At 41.7% G+C, this 18,088-nt stretch overlaps 1 protein-coding gene across 1 annotated transcript; it reads right to left on the minus strand.

The window, feature by feature from the left end:
• Nucleotides 1–238: 238 nt before the first annotated feature.
• On the minus strand, nucleotides 239–17,212 carry nup107 (nucleoporin 107). Its single transcript, XM_026146144.1, has 27 exons — nucleotides 16,998–17,212; nucleotides 15,643–15,725; nucleotides 14,821–14,916; nucleotides 14,633–14,727; nucleotides 14,105–14,240; nucleotides 13,918–14,021; nucleotides 13,719–13,834; nucleotides 13,592–13,640; nucleotides 13,389–13,460; nucleotides 10,499–10,587; nucleotides 10,339–10,414; nucleotides 10,141–10,254; nucleotides 9,469–9,559; nucleotides 7,072–7,151; nucleotides 6,908–6,967; nucleotides 6,642–6,787; nucleotides 6,516–6,564; nucleotides 6,343–6,412; nucleotides 6,143–6,258; nucleotides 4,271–4,460; nucleotides 4,087–4,193; nucleotides 2,369–2,471; nucleotides 2,107–2,267; nucleotides 1,891–2,016; nucleotides 1,671–1,784; nucleotides 1,392–1,559; nucleotides 239–398 (listed from the first exon to the last, which is right to left on the minus strand). Exons 1-27 carry the CDS (start codon nucleotides 17,003–17,005, stop codon nucleotides 291–293), a joined length of 2,727 nt encoding a protein of 908 aa, XP_026001929.1. The 5' UTR covers nucleotides 17,006–17,212; the 3' UTR covers nucleotides 239–290.
• Nucleotides 17,213–18,088: the final 876 nt, after the last annotated feature.

The following is an 18,088-nucleotide window of genomic DNA, read 5'->3' on the forward strand; positions in this document are numbered from 1 at the left end:
TGAGGTTGATGTATATTTTACCCCAGTAGCACATGGTTTGGAAATATTTCTAACATAAATAACTGTATAGTTTTTAAATAAAGAATTTGTTTATATGTACATATATTAATTTTAAAAACCCAAATTGGCACCTGTGGCAGCTCTCGTGTACTACTGCTTCTAATTAAAATACACAAGGCACTACAGGAAACAGGCTTTTATTTTTTTTATTTTGCAAAAAACAGACAATCGAAAAACAAAACAAAAATCAGCAGCGCTTTAAACACTGCTATGTGTGTGTGTTTCTTCGTTCATGGCTGCAGTTCGTAGCCCAGCGGGTCGACTCCTCGGTCCAACAGAGCGAGAGACGACTCCCTCAGTTTCTGCAGAAACCTCCTCAGCTCCTCCTTAGAAAACACCTGAGAGCAAGCAAAGAGGAACAAAGAGTTAAAACAAAGAAACAGAAACCAGGAATTTCTACAAACTTGAGTTTCACGTTCCAGTACAGCTGATGTGAATATGATCTATCAACTCCGAGTATGTTCACCCCAAGTTAAGTCTGTCCGTAAGTAGGGAAAGAAAATCTTCATCATAAATGGACCTCCAATACCACGATTCACCATGGCAACGGGTCGTTTTAGAGGAATATTGAATATTACCCCATATTTACCCCACTTTAATTTTCATCAGCTGAAGATGGAATCCTAATTTTATTTTTGATTTTAAATGTAAATAATCAGCTGTAACCCAAGAGGGACAACACTAAATAAATACAAGTAAGAATACTGGCACACTCCGGTAAATGCGCCTTAGGCATAAATTTGTAAATCCCACATTGCCTCGTTTTCCAGTTAGTCAGCTGTGAGACATTTTTCCATCACTGACTAAGTACAACACGATCAATGACTGATCATTGAGATCACTGATCAGTGTGATCTGTAGCTTTGCACAGATCTGTTTGTTTCTCAGTCATGTAAATATTTTAGAGGCACAGACAATCTGAAAGCGGCATCACTGTCCAATAATGTCTCTGTCCACATATACTGACGAATGATTATAAAAGTGTGCATGTTAAACACATCTCCATGGGATTCCAGTGCTTGTAAAATCATCTGATGGCCTTGTTCTGGGCTTGGACAGCGACTTCATGAATGAGAAAATAAGTGTCAGTCAGGCGGTTCAGGTGTAGCAGGAGGGGTGGAGTCAGAGAAAAAGATCCTGCTGAAGAAAACCTGTCTGCTCCCATGGTAATTGACTCAGAGTTGAAGTCAACTCTCTTTCTGGAACAAAAAAAGTTTCCTTTCAACTCAGGATTAACAAACTCAGTTGATAGCTAAACCTGCTTCCTGGAGTAATACCCTGACAAAGAAAACATAAGTTAACAGTCGGAAGTTCATGCAGGCTTCAGTTACCTGGTAGAGGCAGTGCTGGTCAGACGAGATGATGTCAGCGAGCCGCAGCGCCTCCTGGTGTCTCGAGGAGCTCTGCAGCACGCTGAGCAGCAGCAAGCTAAGGCGTGGAAGACACAGAGAGCGCAAAGCTGCCATTTGGTGGCTGCGCTCTGAGTCTGGCTCCGAATCCTGAAAACACAACCAACCAAATATTAAATTACCACATGGTCATGTTATGAATGTAGCTGATGCTCCTCAATTAATCTTTTAGAGTTTGTGTGTGGTGATTTAAGCAGTAACCTGTCTGTTGTCGACCATCCAGCCTCCGTCCACGAACAGCAGAACATTGTAGATTCTCTCTTTCACATCTTCCGTCAAAGCATCCAGACGGCAGGACCAGGCAGACAGTGAGGCCTGAAAAACCAGACAATGCACATGTGGAACATCTGCAGTGGTAAAGTTTTTATTTTTAAACACTGATGCCATAACTAAATAAAAAATAAATTTAAAAAAAAAATACCTGGTACTCCTTTTCCCTCATCTCATTGGCTACCCTCTCAGTGAATTTGGCCTCGGGTGCCGGTGCCGGCTTCTGTGGGGCTGAACTGCTGTGTCTGAACCAGTCAGTGAACGCCTCGTGGGCCTCCTGCAGGACCATCAAAGCACACATTCAGTCCAATACATCTCAGTGAACTGGGTTATAAAAACAACATGAAGAGAGGTGTTGCTAACAGACCAGATAGGCTCTGATGCACAGGTGCTCTCTGATGGCATTCTCGTCCTCAGCAGGAAGCGGCGTGGTCTGACTGATTCCTGACCACTGGGAGCAGATCTCCCTCATCGAGTCTTCCGGGACTTTAGAGAACACCGCCTTGGCTGCGTCATGTTTCTGCAGAGCTAAGGCACGACAGACGAAGGAAGTCAGCTGACCACTAAATCGCAATTTAATTGGAACAAACAAAACCATCAATAAATAAACAGCTAAAAGAAAAAAGTACCCAAAAAATTCCTCATGATGGCATTTGACTGCTTCAGGGACTCAGCTCGGTGGGCAGGGTCATACAGGAGCCAATCAATGACATCAATCTTCCTTTGGTCCTCCTATCAGAGCACAACATCACTGCAGCCATGTTTACATGAACAAAACATCTTCAGCCTGATGAACACTTGGATTAGAAGATCACTGTTCATATGGACCCTAAATTAACTGGTCTGATCAAGACGTGCTTGAAGAGAAAACATCATTCAGACTCGTCAAACGGAAACAGACGTTGTTGCAGCTGTGTGAATTTCTCCTGTTATCTCTCTGAACTTCATACTATTGTTTCTGCTTGTGTTTGATATAGGCCAGCTCCAAACAAACTGCCATAAAATACATAATCCCTAAAGGGAATTATGTAAGTATTCTATTTCTGAAAAGTGGAGATACGGCGCATCAATGACTCAGCAGACTTGTGTATATGGAATAATATTTATGTCAGAAGTTCGATGCAAGAAAAAAAAAAAAAAAAAACCTTAGCAAATTAAATAATTTCAAGGGTGCAGGTATTCATTGCAGAGTCACTCTCTCGCAGGTAACTTTCTGTGAAAACTCAGTCGAGTCGAGCGGGAAGGATTCAGATCCAAGAGCAGAATTACCTGCAAGAGCGTGAAGCTCTCATAACAGTCAAACCACACACTCTCCAGACATGGTGCGTGATGGCTGCTGAATTTAATTGTGCAAGTGGCCCTAAATATCTTTTCCCGTTTCCACACATTTCACCAACACTGGAACATTCTGCATACCTCTGCTAAATAAGGCAGTTTACCTTTAAGATGTTCCACATATAAAAATTTTATGTAGTTTTTAAAGGTTTAAACCAAAGTTGTGACACATGGCTTAATACGGTGGTTCTTAAACTTTTTGCTAGCCCCCCCCCCCTTTTTTTTTCTTTTTTAAATATACACAAGAAAATCCCAGACACAAGCACATCCTCCAACCACACACATAACAGAAAAACAAACCATCATTATGGTGTAATTACTTTAAGTACAGTTGTTTGTTGATGTTTTTTTGTTTTTTTACTGTGTAATACTATTCAACACTACTATCAATACATTTTTCAAAAAATGTCTCTGTGCAAAATGGGTTTAAAAACAAACAGCTGTGGGATACTGTTTGTTATTTTAACCGGGGGAACAAATTGTGGCAGGATCAGCCTGATATTATTTGTATCCCACTGTAACTTTCCTGTATAAAGAGATAACATCGCCAAAATTTCATTATAAGAAGTGTTTGTGAACTAAAAATTAAGAATGTGGGATACTGTTTGTCCGTGATTTGGACAGCCCAGTGCATGCTCCTAAAGCAGGGGAAACAAATGCAGGTGCAGGTGAAGCCAAAGGCAAGCTATGCGTCACCATATTTTCTAGTCTTTGGCTTGAAAGGAAGTTGGTTTGGAAACATGTGGCAAAGGTTCGTTCATCTTCTGCTTTGCATTTGTGTGGAAGCCCCATCAAAACCCTGTCCATTATGCTAGCCGTGTCCAAGCATTCTTTTTGTTTTAAATTTATACTGCCCCCCCTATGCAATGGCTCTGCGCTCCCCCTACTTTAGGAAACACTGCCCTAATATATTCCCACACGTGTGCAAAGTTACATTCGTTATAATTTAGACAAATTACTGGAATGACCTCATAAGAGAAATTAAATCCAAAGTGAACACTTTGGTCGTTACCTTCGTAGTTCCCGTCTCCAGCGTCTGGCTATGGTGCGTGAACTCTGTGTCGTCTGTCTCTCTCACAGTCTCCACCACCAGCTTGGTTACGGCAGAAACATCCAGACCTATGCACACACATGGTCAGTTTTCTTTCAGTGATAAAGGGTCTGCTCTTACTGACCTCAGTGTGTGTCTGTCTCACCAGCTTCAATGGCGAGCTGCAGGCAGCGGGGGCGGAGTTCCGGCTGGGTGACGGTCTCCAGGAACGCAGCATATTGAGAGATTGCAAGGTCGGCGGGAAGCTGGCCGACGTAGCTTGCCACAAGGTCTGTCTGCTGATCTTGGATCAGAAGGGAGACGTACGCCTTCACCACATCAATGCACACCTCCTCCTAGAGGCGAGAGGCGGGAACACGACATTTAAAAATGTGAACCCGTAAACAAACTGATTATCCTCGATGTGAACGCCTCATTCACATGAGCTGGTATTGAAGTTCTGCTGCGGCTCCAGATTTGTATCCTGAATTTTTTAGGATTTGGGGAGAGTTTGAGGAATTTGGGGGGTTATAAAAAAACAAAACAAAACAAAACATAAAGCCCATTTGTTGGACTCCACAGTGTTCCTCACACCCAATCAGCTCAATTCTTTACACTCAAAATTCAAAATTTGTATTTAAAAAAAAAAAAAAAAAAAAAAAAAAAGGCTGGAAACATGACCAAAAATGAAAAAGTGATTCACTGTTTGCAGTTTTGTTGATTAATTATTTATTCTTTGAGAGTTTGTCAGCTCTGTCTTCTTTACTTTAGGCAAGAAGCTGAAAGATACATTTAAAAGTAGGGCTGCTCAATTAATCGAATTTTAATCACGATTACAATCTGGGCTTTCAACGATCATTAAAAATGACTGAGCCGATTATTAGCCCCTCCCTCATTTATCCGCGACACCTTAAAGGCCGGTCCGTGAAAATATTGTCGGGCATAAACCGGTCCGTGGCGCAAAAAAGGTTGGAGACCGCTGATTAAGAGGACCCGAGGGAAGCTCGGAAAGCTAAGCAGAAGTTATTTGGAGAAGAGTGACTGCCGTTGGTTGAAAAGAGAGTTTAAAAAAAAAAAAAAAAAAACTTCAGTGGTGTTGCACACTATTTTATATTATTTTTTTAAAGTCATTGTTAACCCTTTAAAGCCGGTCAGAGCAGCACGCTCCGTTTTGCGTAACTATTTTTAAATCCCTGTAGAACCTGAACCGTGTAAGCTAGCGCAATAATTTGTTTTGCATATGAAACCGGAGGAGTTGTACTTACATCTGATGCCATCAGCTTGTCCTCGGTCACGGTTTCGTTCCACATATAGCTTTGCAAAAATTGCATAAAAATCGCTTGCAGGAACAAAAACATAATATTCCAGAAACACGCTTTGCCGTTCCTATCAGCTGTTCGTAACACTTCCCACAGTGAAATGATGCACCTGCTGTTTTCTTTGCAAATTTGCATCATAGGATTGTTTTTTGTTTTTCCTGCAGTGTATAAAAATTGCTGTATCTCCAAAATAAAACTATGAAGACACTCAAAATAAATTTCCTGTTGTTGTAAACTATTTTTTGCAACTTTATTGTATTTAAAGTTTTGAGGGATAAGCCTCTTAAATTTCTCCAAGTAGAAATATATGTAAACAAAACAAAAGCAATTTTCAATTTTTTTTGTAGTTTATTGCACTTTTTTGCAATTTATGTAATTACTATGGACTTAATGCATACATATTATTAAAATATGGGCTATAACAGTTGTATTGATGTATAGCAACTTGAAATGCTCCCACAAATGGCACTACAGCATGTAAAAAAATAATATAAGCTCTGGTGGACTTGGTTCTATGGTAGGTCTTAAAGGGTTAAATAAATATCGTCAAATAATCGTGATTATCATTTTTGCCATAATCGAGCAGCCCTATTTAAAAGTGAGGTTAAAGTTACATTACATCAGATCCAATCAGCTCTCAGTATCTATAAATTAAATACAGGCTAAAGCGAAAAATTTCTCATAAAATGACCAGTAAGAACCTTTAACGTGAATTTTACCTTTAGTGCCAAACCCAAGGAGCGGAAGAACAGCACAAGGTGAGTCATGAAGCGCAGCAGGTGCGAGGGGAGGGGTTTAGATGCAGTTAGCCAATCGGAAAACTCCTCCAACAGGCCTGAATGAGACACAAACAAAGGGGTTCATGAGAAACTGGAGCTTACATGTTTGATGCGACCCATCGGGTCAGAGCTGGTCTTACCATCCAGGTCCCCCAGGATGACAAACTTCTGGATGACATGATAATGCTCTCTCGTCTCCTCCAGCACCCTCTGCGCACAGAAAAATAAACAAACAAACAAACAAACACTGGTTTACTGTGCTGTGCAATTTCAATATGTCCCACCAATCACATTCAGTTAGAACCGGTTTTACCTTCGACTCAGATGCTTGAAGCTCCTCAAACACTTTCTCCATGGTCCAGCTGCAAGAGGAGGCAGTAGATCAGAGACGAAGCAGTTTTTTTTTTTTTGTTTTTTTTTTATTCTGTGTGTGTCGTACTTGGCCTCCAGGTACTCCCGTGGTAACGTCTCCACCTCATGATGAGCCATACCCGAAGACATGAGATCCTTCTCAACCAGTGAGTCTACCATCACTCGGAAATACGCCCACACGCAGTCCTCCCACGATTCGCACACTGCCAGCAGCTAACACGCAAACACACACACACAGTCAGGTCTGCCATTATCTAAGATTCGACTTACCGTAAACACAGAGGTGACTCTGAGCTGCTGATTTCTGATTAACACAGAAACTGGTTATATTACCGGTTTGAGGTTCCCACTCAGGCTGGCATAGATCGCCCTCTCATATCTGTTTAACTGCTCCTAAAACACACATTTTATTTTGCTTTATTCTTCTCATTTTCAAGCTTGACTGAACACAAGCTCAGCCTTCTTATTTCTCACACATTTGGTAATGCATGACGTACCTCCTCGGCCATTCTCCAGCAGCAGGCCTTCCATATCCCTCTTTGTGGGTTTCCTTCAACTGGCTGCAACTCGATACCACCTGCAGAGAGAAGAGGACAAATAGACAGTCATTCAGAGAAGGATCGTACAGGTATACTTTGTATTTAAAAAGGTGGGAAAAGTCCCAGAAATTCCTTTAATTAGGGTCCTGTTGCGTTTCCTTATTTCTTGTCATAAATGCTGTTACAATGGTGGATGTACATATTAAACATGGATACAGTTAATGATCACTGTGAGCAGCAAGCCCAGGCTTCAGGAATTGTAATTATCATGGTGGTTCCTCTTCCTTTCTCCAATTAAAGCAGGTGTGTCAAATTTAAGTTTCTTCAGACCTCCCCAATGGCCATTCACACTACACCAAAGTTATTAAGCAATAGGTAAATAACTAAATGGCATAAAGACAGAAAGATGTTATTTCACCATCTACCACAGATTTTTTTTTTTAAAACAACTTGTGTGTACACACACACACACACACACACACACACACACACAACCTGTCAGCCTCCTAGGTCACCTTGCTCCTCAGTTATCACATTTAGAAGATTTTTAAAAAACTGGACCTTTGACCTTGAAGTCAAGGTCACTGAGATTCAAACCAGTCTGAGATTTTTGGTAGAAGCCCCTATTAATTTGAGCTCTATATCACTTCGTTCTCGAGTTGTTGCACTCACTCAGCAGGGTGATGTCACCACTCCATCAGCCTTTCAGAGCCGAGGGGCAAAAAGGGCTATTTCTGTGAATTACAAGATTTCTGCTTTATGCATACAGGTCAGTTTGGGGAATAAGCTTCCTGAACTTCAAATAGTAATTTTACATTGTTTTTCCTTACAGATTATTCCCAATTAATCTCTGTCATGCTGACAGATTCCGCTCTTTCATACAGCAGCATTTCTGTGTCATTATGTTGAAAAACAGAAAGGCTCAGATTTCTTACAGAATTTCTCTCGTTGCTTTGGATGGCTGAGCACAGATATTTAAACTTAAGTAACATCACTCCTTGTGCTCGTTACTTTGGGGCCAGACAGTACTAGAGATGGACCGATCCGATATTACGTATCGGTATCGGTCCGATACTGACCTGAATTACTGGATCGGATATCGGCGAGAAATAAAAAATGTAATCCGATCCATTAAATATCAAAAAAGCACCTCACAAAACTTGCGACATGGCGTAACTCGTCTCATAACCGTAGCACGTCGGAGCAGTGTGGTCACGTGATACAGCGGCTGTGTGTATTTGTAGTCTCGCTACCAAACCAGCATTTCATCTCCAAGGAAGTTATCCCAGAGAGAAGTAAAGCAAGTGTGTAAGTTCCTCTCTGAATGTTTGTAAAGCATTCCCACGTTAAGCTTAACAACTGCTTAATGATCAGCTGATCGGCTTTTCTGTCGCGACTCCGTCTCTCTTGTTTGTTTTTGGCCCACTTTGCACCAGAAAGAGGAAACCAGCGGCTGAACAACAGCAGCACGTTTAAGCTTGATCAGCTGTTGTTAGAATTCATTTAATATTACTTTCTACTCAAGGATCTTTTTCTACGCAGCTGACGGCTGGTAACTGTGCAGGGGCGGATTTAGCAAAGTTTAGCCAAGGGGGCCGATAGGGCATTAACAGGGAAAAGGGGGCACAAAGACATACTTTTCTTTCTTATTCTCATTTAAAATGTCTAGCTTTTAATAAATAATTATCTGAATCTTACACCCAAAGTTTTAATCTGATGTAAAATGTATAGAAGTCCATTACTGTATATAGTAACTGTTAAGTCTAATATACCCTAGTAAGCTATAGTACTTTTTCCTTTGGGAAAGTACCATCTGTGCAGTCTGCAATTCTGTTGAAGAAAGATGTTGAATCTATTTAATTATTCTTGAAAAAATAATTTATTTCTGTGCATTTTTTTTTTCACACTGCATCAAATTAAAGTTGATTACATCGATTAAGCATCACAAAGTGGAGGGTAGGGGGTGGTTCCCTATTTTTTATTTTTTTTTGCTGGTAGTTTGCAACCCTATTAGTTAGGTTGCTTAATATTTCTGCTAAGTACTCTTTAAAATACCAGAATAGGGAGGATGGAGCAGGTTTAAGTTTATTAGATTGATCAGTGTTGCTGAACTATGAAATATTTTGGGCGCAGTGTACTTTTTACACACAGGTATAACAGAATAGCTTTAGTGCTGTTGTTTATTTAAACTTGACTATGAACTTATACAAAATGCAGCAAGATATTAAAAAACAGTTTTATTGATTAAAAAACACTATATCGGATTCATATCGGTATCGGCAGATATCAAAATTCATGATATCGGTATCGGTATCGGACATAAAAAAGTGGTATCGTGCCATCTCTAGACAGTACCTGAGGTCATGTTGGGGTCATGGTAGAGTTTCCAGCCTTCCAGAGTTGCTGCTCTCCAGGCCTGACCACAGCGTTTGCACAACCGTTGAGCCTGAAAAAACACAAAGACAAACCGCTGAAGAAATGAACAGCAAATGAAACTTCACAGCATCCACCAGAGACCATCAAAACTTTTCATTATGTGCTCCAAGCTCCTCTCAGCTTTCCTGTCCTTATGGTGCACCTAAGAGATAGGATAATCTTACCTGAGACATCATGGAGGATCTCCCAAAGCACCAGCACGACACCAATAAAGTGCACTATTAAATTATCTGCCTCTGATTACCCTGAAGCCACCGGGCTTTACAGCTTTCCTGGTGGAAATCCTTCAGAGCTTATATATTTTCTGGATCATAGCAGAGAGAAACACAACTAAAAGCTTGACTTGTTTCAGCTTTTAAAGAAAACACTGAGTGTGTTTTGATTTTTTGTTACCCTGACTGAAGAGGCTGGGATGAGAATTAGAGCGTGAACCTGAGACTACGGTTCCCACTCCGGGTAGCAATGAGTTTCAAGACTGGTTTCAGTCTTATATAGCACTAAGTTGAATTTGTCTGGAAGGTGAACTTTAATAAAAACATTCGTTTATTGATGCCCCTCTATCCCCTGCTGTGCGTCTCAATGTCTCTTCACCTCCTCGGTCATCCCCGCTCTAATCAGTGTGAACAGGTTCTTCAGCAGCCGGGCGTCGTCCTCTCTGTCCAGATCAGCCAGGGGGCGCTGCTGCCGGAGGGGGGCATCTGGGTCCTAAACACACAAACGTTATGAACACATTCAGAAACATAGGGGACAAAGAAATTATGTGATTATGTTTGCAGTAACAGGCCTCACCAGCTCAGTGACCAGAGGGACTGTGAAGGTGGTGCCGCTCTTCCTTCTCATCTTCAGTGCGTGGAGAGTATTCTCCCTAAAACACAAATACCCCACCGAAGACTTTAATGCACATAACAATGTGGGCTTTATGCTTTCATAAATAAACAAAGGGGCTCACCAGCACACATTTTTGGCGTAGTATTCGATGTTATCAGAGAAATCTCCAATCTGATCCTTGGCAATGCTCTCCAGCCAATCAACAACCAGCTGCAACACAGCAACCACCAGGGAAACAATTAGCCTTACAATCAGCTCATTAGATCACAGGAAATATAGAGTCCAGATACCATCAAGATCAAAAGACTTTACCAAAATTTCCACGCTTATTCATTCACAAAACCATGACGACACTGACTGTCCGATTAGTGGCATTCAGTCTCTTGACTAGGGCTGGGCGATATATCGAGTTTTTTAAAAAATATCAATATATTTTCATACGAGATACAAGATGTGACAATATCGTTTATATCGATATAGTCTATGTTACTTTATAATTATACTTATGGAGCCGCAGGTTTGCCTCTCTCTCTCGTCCACTTTTGTCTCTACGCAACGTTACTCGGCCTCGCCTCTCCTTCACTGAACACAACTCCCCCTCCCCCATAGCTTCACCTGCAGGCAATGACAAGATGAAAGCGGAAATAGCGAGTTAACTCGGATCGCCCCGTGCGTGGGGCTGGACGGTGTCAACGTGTTAGCGAGCTAACCGCGCTAACGACATGCAGCCCGGAGGGGCTGCACGGCCTAAAATCCATTCATTTTCTCAAAATCGACAGTGCGCCTTATGTATGAATTCTGGTTGTGCTTACTGACCGCAAACCGATTTTATGTGGTACACAGCGCTCAGCAATCTGTCAAAAAATGTTTTAATATGACTTTGCTAAGCTACGGAGCTGCACCGCTTGATAGATTGTCGGAGGATTACGGCTACCGAGGAGGAGCCTCGCGGAGTGATACGTACTGTGTGTGTATAAGGACCACAAATGGTACCTGTTCAGAGACGTGGTGCAGCTGTGAAATCTGTCTTTGTTATTATGCTCGCCGTCTTTTAGTTTACATTTTGACTGCACAATTGTGAGCTTTTTGGGGCAGGGATAGCTCAGTAGGTAAAGTGGTCGCCCCATGATCGGAAGGTCGGCGGTTCGAATCCACTTAACGGCTACCCTGAGGTACCCCTGAGCAAGGTACCGTCCCTACACACTGCTCCCCGGGCGCCTGCTTAGTGGGCTGCCCACTGCTTCACTGAGTGAATGGGTCAAATGCAGAGAAAAACAAGTAATTTCCCCATGGGGATCAATAAAGTATCCATTATTATTATTATTATTATTATTTTTGTTATGCACAAAAACAACATTGTTTTCTTTTATTTATGGACCATGATTATTTAATAAATGCTGATAATTTATTTTTGAGTAATTTCTTCATGTACATCTACGCTGTATGTAAATAAAAGTGCCCGTGTGAGAGCTGGGACACAGTGTGACTATAAATCTCTTTTTGCTCTTAACTTAAAACTTTAAACTTTAAAAAAAAAAAAAAAAAGAAAAAAAAATCGAGATATATATCTTATATCGCCATCCAGCTAAAAAAAATATCGAGATATGAATTTTGGGTCATATCGCCCAGCCCTACTCTTGACGTCACATTTCTGGATCGACTCGGCTCAGCTGGAACACCGGCTGAGTAGGTTACTAAAAAAAAAAAAAAAAAAAAAAACACCACTACCCAGTACCAGGTAATACCACCTAATGGAAAACCCTAAAAACCAAGATTTGAGCTGAGCCGAGCAGGTACTCGTGGGAAAGGGCTTCTTATGAATTAAAACAAATAAAGTAAACCACAACCACCAATACTAAAGATCCTAAAGACTTGGTGTTGCTACAATGGAAATGTAAGTACACAGCTTTAATTTCATGTGGTACAGGTTCACTTTAGTTTTGTACAGGAGCACAGGATGGTCGGGTTGAGATCAATAAGCTACACAAGTCCCGAGAGTTGAGATAAACTCATTAATGGTGCAGGCCGGATCCAGAAGGACCCAAGTTAACTCACCATTTTCATCTTTGAATGATTTACTGTTAAAAATCTAACAAAAAGACAGAAATCATGTAACCCTATTGCAGCTAATCCATGATTAAATCTGCCCTGTAGAACAGACACAGACGCAGCCCCACCACACTAACACCGGTGAACATCCAGGGAGTGGACATTGACATAGTGGACTCGTATAGGTACCTGGGTGTTCATTTGAATAATAAACTAGACTGGAGCCACAACACTGATGCTCTTTACAGGAAGGGTCAGAGCAGACTCTACCTGCTGAGGTCATTTGGAGTCCAGGGAGTGCTTTTAAAGACCTATCACTCTGTGGTGGCATCTGTCATTTTTTAGTTTTGTATATTGGAGCATCAGTTTATCAGCAGCTGAGAGGAAGAGGTTGGATAAACGCATTAAGAAGGCCAGCTCTGTTCTGGGATGCACCTGGACCCAGTGCAGGTAGTGGGAGACAAAAGGACTCTGGCCAAAATAACTTCTGTGATGGACAGAGTCTCCCACCCCGTGCATGTAAATGTTGCTGAACTGCAGATCTCCTTCAGTGACAGACTGCTGCATGCTCAATGCACGAAGGAGCGTTTCCGCAGGTCCTTCCTCCCTGCAGCTCTCAAACTGTACAATCAAAACTGCTCCCAGCAAACAGAGGTTTACATCAGCGCTGTAACTTGCACTATTTTATCAATCGATTCACACTTTAACCAGAGTTTGCCTCTTAATTTCATTTAAATTTATTTAATTTAATAACGGTACAGTACTCTGTTTTTGGTAACCATTGTCCTTGATATAAATTGTGTAGGTTTCTGTTCTGTGTCTTGTTTGTATATGTGTCTTTCTTGCTGCTGTTACACCCAAATTTCCCCTTGTGGGACAATTAAAGGATTATTCTATTCTATTCTAGACAACCTGCAAACCCTCATCACTGTAACTCTTTCTTTTGTGCGTGTGTTAGCTACCTGGCTCTGTCGTATGACGGCATCTCTCTGGAAAAGCTGCTCCACTACAACCTTCTCGCTCTCGCTGGGCACCTACAAACACAAACAGGTAATCATTGCAGCTTCCAGAAGACTCAGATTCCTGCTGTGATTGTGTTGTTTACTGAAGCTAGAGCTCTGTAGTTTTAAAAGAGGCCAAAAACAATCCAGAATACGTTACTCACAACCATGTCTGTCATGAGGTCATCCTCCAGCGCCAACTGGACCCGATCTCTACATGAACACATTTGATTGTTGAAAGTTGAGCAGACAGCCAATTAGTTACAGAAAGTGAATCAGTGAATTAGGTACCTGTAGAGCGAGGTGATGAGCCTCCAGGTGCAGTTCTCCTGCTGCAGCAGCCAACGGACGCCAGCTGTTTTACTATTCTGACCCGCTCTGAGCACCACAGACTGCAGCACATCCACCTTAAGGCATGTGACGGAGGACAAGAGAGCATTTAAAATTAGCACAGCACAGCTTTCACACCACATCAAGCAAACTCGCCTACCTTATCCTGGCAGAGCGCCTGATAATCATCCAGCAGCTCAAACACGGCAGAGGAAGAGTGTTTCAGAAAAGCCCCGAGGAACTCTGGGAAAAGACTGGCAGCGGCTTAAAGGAGCAAAAACCGGAGCGTTAGCAGGAACAACAAGACACCTGCAGAGTAACTGGGCATGCTCAGGTGATTTGCTCACCAGCCTCTCCTGGGTCATCCTCCTTTAGGAGAGCTGAGCTGAGGTTCCCCATATCTTCTCTGAAGAAACTCGTGTTCTCCAGACCCGAAACAGGCGACGTGTACATGCTGTTAGTCCAATCACTGTCGTCCAGATTCTACACACACAGAGCATCATTATGGAGTTGGCAATGAGTTCAACATAAATATGATTGTAAGTAATACATCATTAAGTTCAAGCAGAGTTTGACAAAACTGATACACTGAAGGTCTGGAGTATCTGAGCAAGCTAACTGGTCAGCAGCTGGCCTGTTTGGGTTAGTGACGACAGCATTTCCACCAATCACAACTTAACTACCTAAACAAAACCCACACTAATCAATATGTTTTTTCTGCTGTCTGTATTTTCACATTAAAGAAAGTTTGCGACATCACTGACACAAAGACACCATTCTTTGTGTCATGGAAAACAGTGGAAGTGCAAAGAACTCACGTTTTCATTTATTTAACAAAATATATATACATCAATAGAGAAGTGTGTGTGTCTTACCAGACTGCTGAGTGCGTTTCTGGGCGTGTGTGTGTATCGAGGCGTTCGGCCTCCTGGGGCCAAAATGGATGAAACATCTGGAACTCTGGGAGTAACTGAGACAAACAGATGAATGAGAAGAGAGTGGAGATTTAGTCAAATATAAATGCCTCTGATACCTGTAGAGTGAGAGTGAGTGTGTGTCTTACCCGCCTGTCTGAAGAGTGAAGCAGGTGTGTTCCTGAGCAGGGGCCGGGCTGGTGTCACTGTGGAAATGACAGGGCTGCCGCTACCGGGTGATGGGACTGACAGCAACAGTCAGGAAAACAAGCAGCTTCTACTTTATCAATGAACACTGTAGCAAACAGCTCCACACAACAAAACCCCAGATAAATTAAGCACTTCCAGTCTACTTATGCCACCATATTAAACACAGATGCAGGCGGCAATCAGTCGGTTTATTGCATTAGAAAGGTGAAATTTTAAAAAATCCACTTTTTTTTTAATTTAAAAAAAAAAAACGATCAAGAAAGATTGCTGATAATCGTCATCATGATACCCAGAATCTCTTGCTGGGATTTTAGGATTTGTTGCACTTGCTTCATACTACAGATCTTAACCATGACTCAATAATCACAACAATTTCTGCACCATACAATAACACACCAACGGGAGCTCATTTATAATCCAACCCATACACCATGTCCCACCTGGACTGTGTTTATGCATTTGTGTGGAAGCTCCACCAAATGAAGCACTCCAAACCAACCAACATTGATTGAACTAGGTTATAAAGCCCTCCAATTCTGAGACTCCACCATCTAAAATGGACAAGACGGGACAAATCACAGTTTAAATCGTAGGGTTACAGGTTCCTGTTCCCATTTTAGAAAGGTGAATGTACCATAAAGCTTGCAGCTACATTTCCACCTTTCCCCTTTATTAAAAGACCCATCAGCAGCTGCTGGGTTGAGTGGGTTGGTGTAGGGGCTGGACAGGAATCAGGTTAAAGTCTTTCTGCAGCAGGATACAGGCCACTTTCTTCCTCCTCCTGCGGGCAGCAACCGTTACCTCGTCGTCTCGAACCACCGGAGACGGCAGCTCACTCTGAGCCCTGAAGGACAAGATGAAGCACATGAAAGCACCTTACCTAGAGAATTATAAACATATTAATGTATGTGCAGTTCAGAGGCTTTTACATCACTGAATTTACATCTTTTTTTCTTTCTCTGCTCTCTTTAGGGGTTGCGATATTAGATCATCTCCCTACCCGTCATCCTTTCCCAAAAATTCTCCTCTCCAAGTCCACCTTTACACCATCCGTGAATCTCCAGAGACCATCTTCAACATCCTTTGTCGAATATATGCACCATCCCTCCTCTGCACATGTTCAAACCATCTCAGCCCGAGCTGTCCTTGTATCTAATCCTGTCCATCCTGGTCACTTCAGCTTGACAACCTATTTTTTCAGTGCCACCGTCTCCAAACCATACATTTTGGCAGGTCTCACTAAGATCCTGTAAACCTGCCCTTTCGTGAAGCCATATTGCTTCTTGCTTTTTAATCACCTCACTTCTTAGCTTCAGCATCTCTTTCCCCAGAGCTTCATGGTATGGCTCATCATCTTTATCTCTCTGTAGCTGCCACAGCTCTGGACATCAACCTTGTTCTTGACATTATATGTAAATCTTTAAATTACTAGAAGCAGTCAAAAGAAGACAAAAGACAATTTAATTTTCTAATCACTTGTCAAAGGTTACTGTTAGGTTCAACACAAAAAGCCGTGGCACTTCCCGACGGTTCTCTTTAAAAAACAATTTTAGTCACTGGCTTTAACTGTGCCTAAACTAACAAGAAGCGTCACAGTTCTGTGTGAACCCATGCAATGTAAATAAAACAACTACAGCAAACAATTTTGCCACGATATATATAGCCGAGAGCATATCAAAAGTTAGTACTCATAAAACAACAACATACTGCAATCTTTATAACACTTAACGTAGTTCAGTTATAACCTCGTAAATCTATCTTTACGTAATACTTCCCTAATTGCAGTAGTTCTTCCAAAATACTGGCTGCTAACAGCTCTACTAAACCACTAGTTCTTATTTTATTCACCCTAGAAAGCAGCTCTTGTTACCGACTGTCAACTGTACCAAAACCAGAGCATTTAGCCGGTTAGCATCGCCACTCACTGTGAACGGCAGCATTAGCGCTGTTAGCATTGTTAACGTTAGCTAGCAAAGTTGAAGTCCCTGAATTTAGCACACTCGTGGACTAAATAAAAGGCCAATGGTCTGTAATCACCAGACACATGCCCAACTAACCATACATAAGAGTAAAATGTGTATAACTGCTGAATAACGCTTAAAAATAATGTTTTTACCAGTCCATAGCGGCGAGTTGTCAGTTCCCGCTTCACGAGGTTTAACGGGGCTGCTTCTTCTACATCTTTTCAATTCTCAGCAGACTGCGTCTCTTAATTCACACTGCTGCCCCCACGAGTTGTAATTAGATTGCATCCAGCCTTGTATATGTTTCCACTGTTTTTTTGTAAACTTAAGTATTTTATTAATCATAGAAAAAAAATCTAAATCTGATTACGTCCAAATCTATTGAATCACTAAAAGAGAACCTGTCTGATGTAAGCTAAAAGATCTCAAAGCAACACATAATGCCACGATATAAAGAAATGAATAAGAACCAAAGTCACTGACATCGATCAGTGTAGAAAAGGTTACAAAGATATTTCCAAGTCTTTGGGACTCCAGTGAACCACAGTGACATCTATTATCCACAAAACTTGCAACAGTAGTGAAAATTCCCAGGAGTTGTCAACCAAAAAATCTTCCAAGAGCCCATCAATGACTCATCCAGGAGGTCACAAAAGCCCCTGAACAACATCTAAAGAACTGCAGACCTCACCTTCCCCAGTTAAGTTGAGAGTTTATGATTCAACAATAAGAAAACAGCTGGGCAAAAATGGCGAGTTCCAAGGAGAAAACCACTGACCAAAGACAGGCCAAAGGCTAGTCTCATGTTAGCCAAAACACATCTTGATGATCCCAAAGTCCACAGAATGTTTTGGGAAAAATATACTTTTAGAAGGTTTAAGTCCTGTTACACCTCACATAAAACTAACACCACATTTCATAAAAAGACCATCATACTAACAGTCAAACATAGTGGTAGTGTGAATGTCTGGGGCTGCTGCCCTTTAGGTTCTTTGTGTGGCCCAGTCAGTTTGGACTTAAATCAGACTGAGATGCTTTGGCACGGACTTAAACATGCTGGAAAACCCTTCATTGTGGCATTCTGCAAATTCTGCACCCGGCTTAGTTTCTCTATGGAGGGAGACATCTGCCACATAGACCACCTCTGCGCTCCTCTTCCCTCCGGTCCGTTAGCAGCCGCTGTTGCTTGATAGACACAAACGGTAAACGGTGTTAAACTGGGAGGAAGCAGGAACATATTCAC

This window comes from Astatotilapia calliptera, chromosome 17, assembly GCF_900246225.1.
Source record: "Astatotilapia calliptera chromosome 17, fAstCal1.2, whole genome shotgun sequence".
In the NCBI taxonomy this organism is placed as follows: domain Eukaryota; kingdom Metazoa; phylum Chordata; class Actinopteri; order Cichliformes; family Cichlidae; genus Astatotilapia; species Astatotilapia calliptera.

What these genes read in the sequence shown, in the direction of transcription:
- nup107 (XM_026146144.1), bottom strand. An exon ending in TGGAGACGGGAACTACGAAG is followed by an intron (nt 2,472 to 4,086) that starts GTAACGACCAAA and finishes GTGCTCTGATAG; the next exon opens with GAGGACCAAAGGAAGATTGA. An exon ending in ACCAGCACTGCCTCTACCAG is followed by an intron (nt 399 to 1,391) that starts GTAACTGAAGCC and finishes GCTTGCTCTCAG; the next exon opens with GTGTTTTCTAAGGAGGAGCT.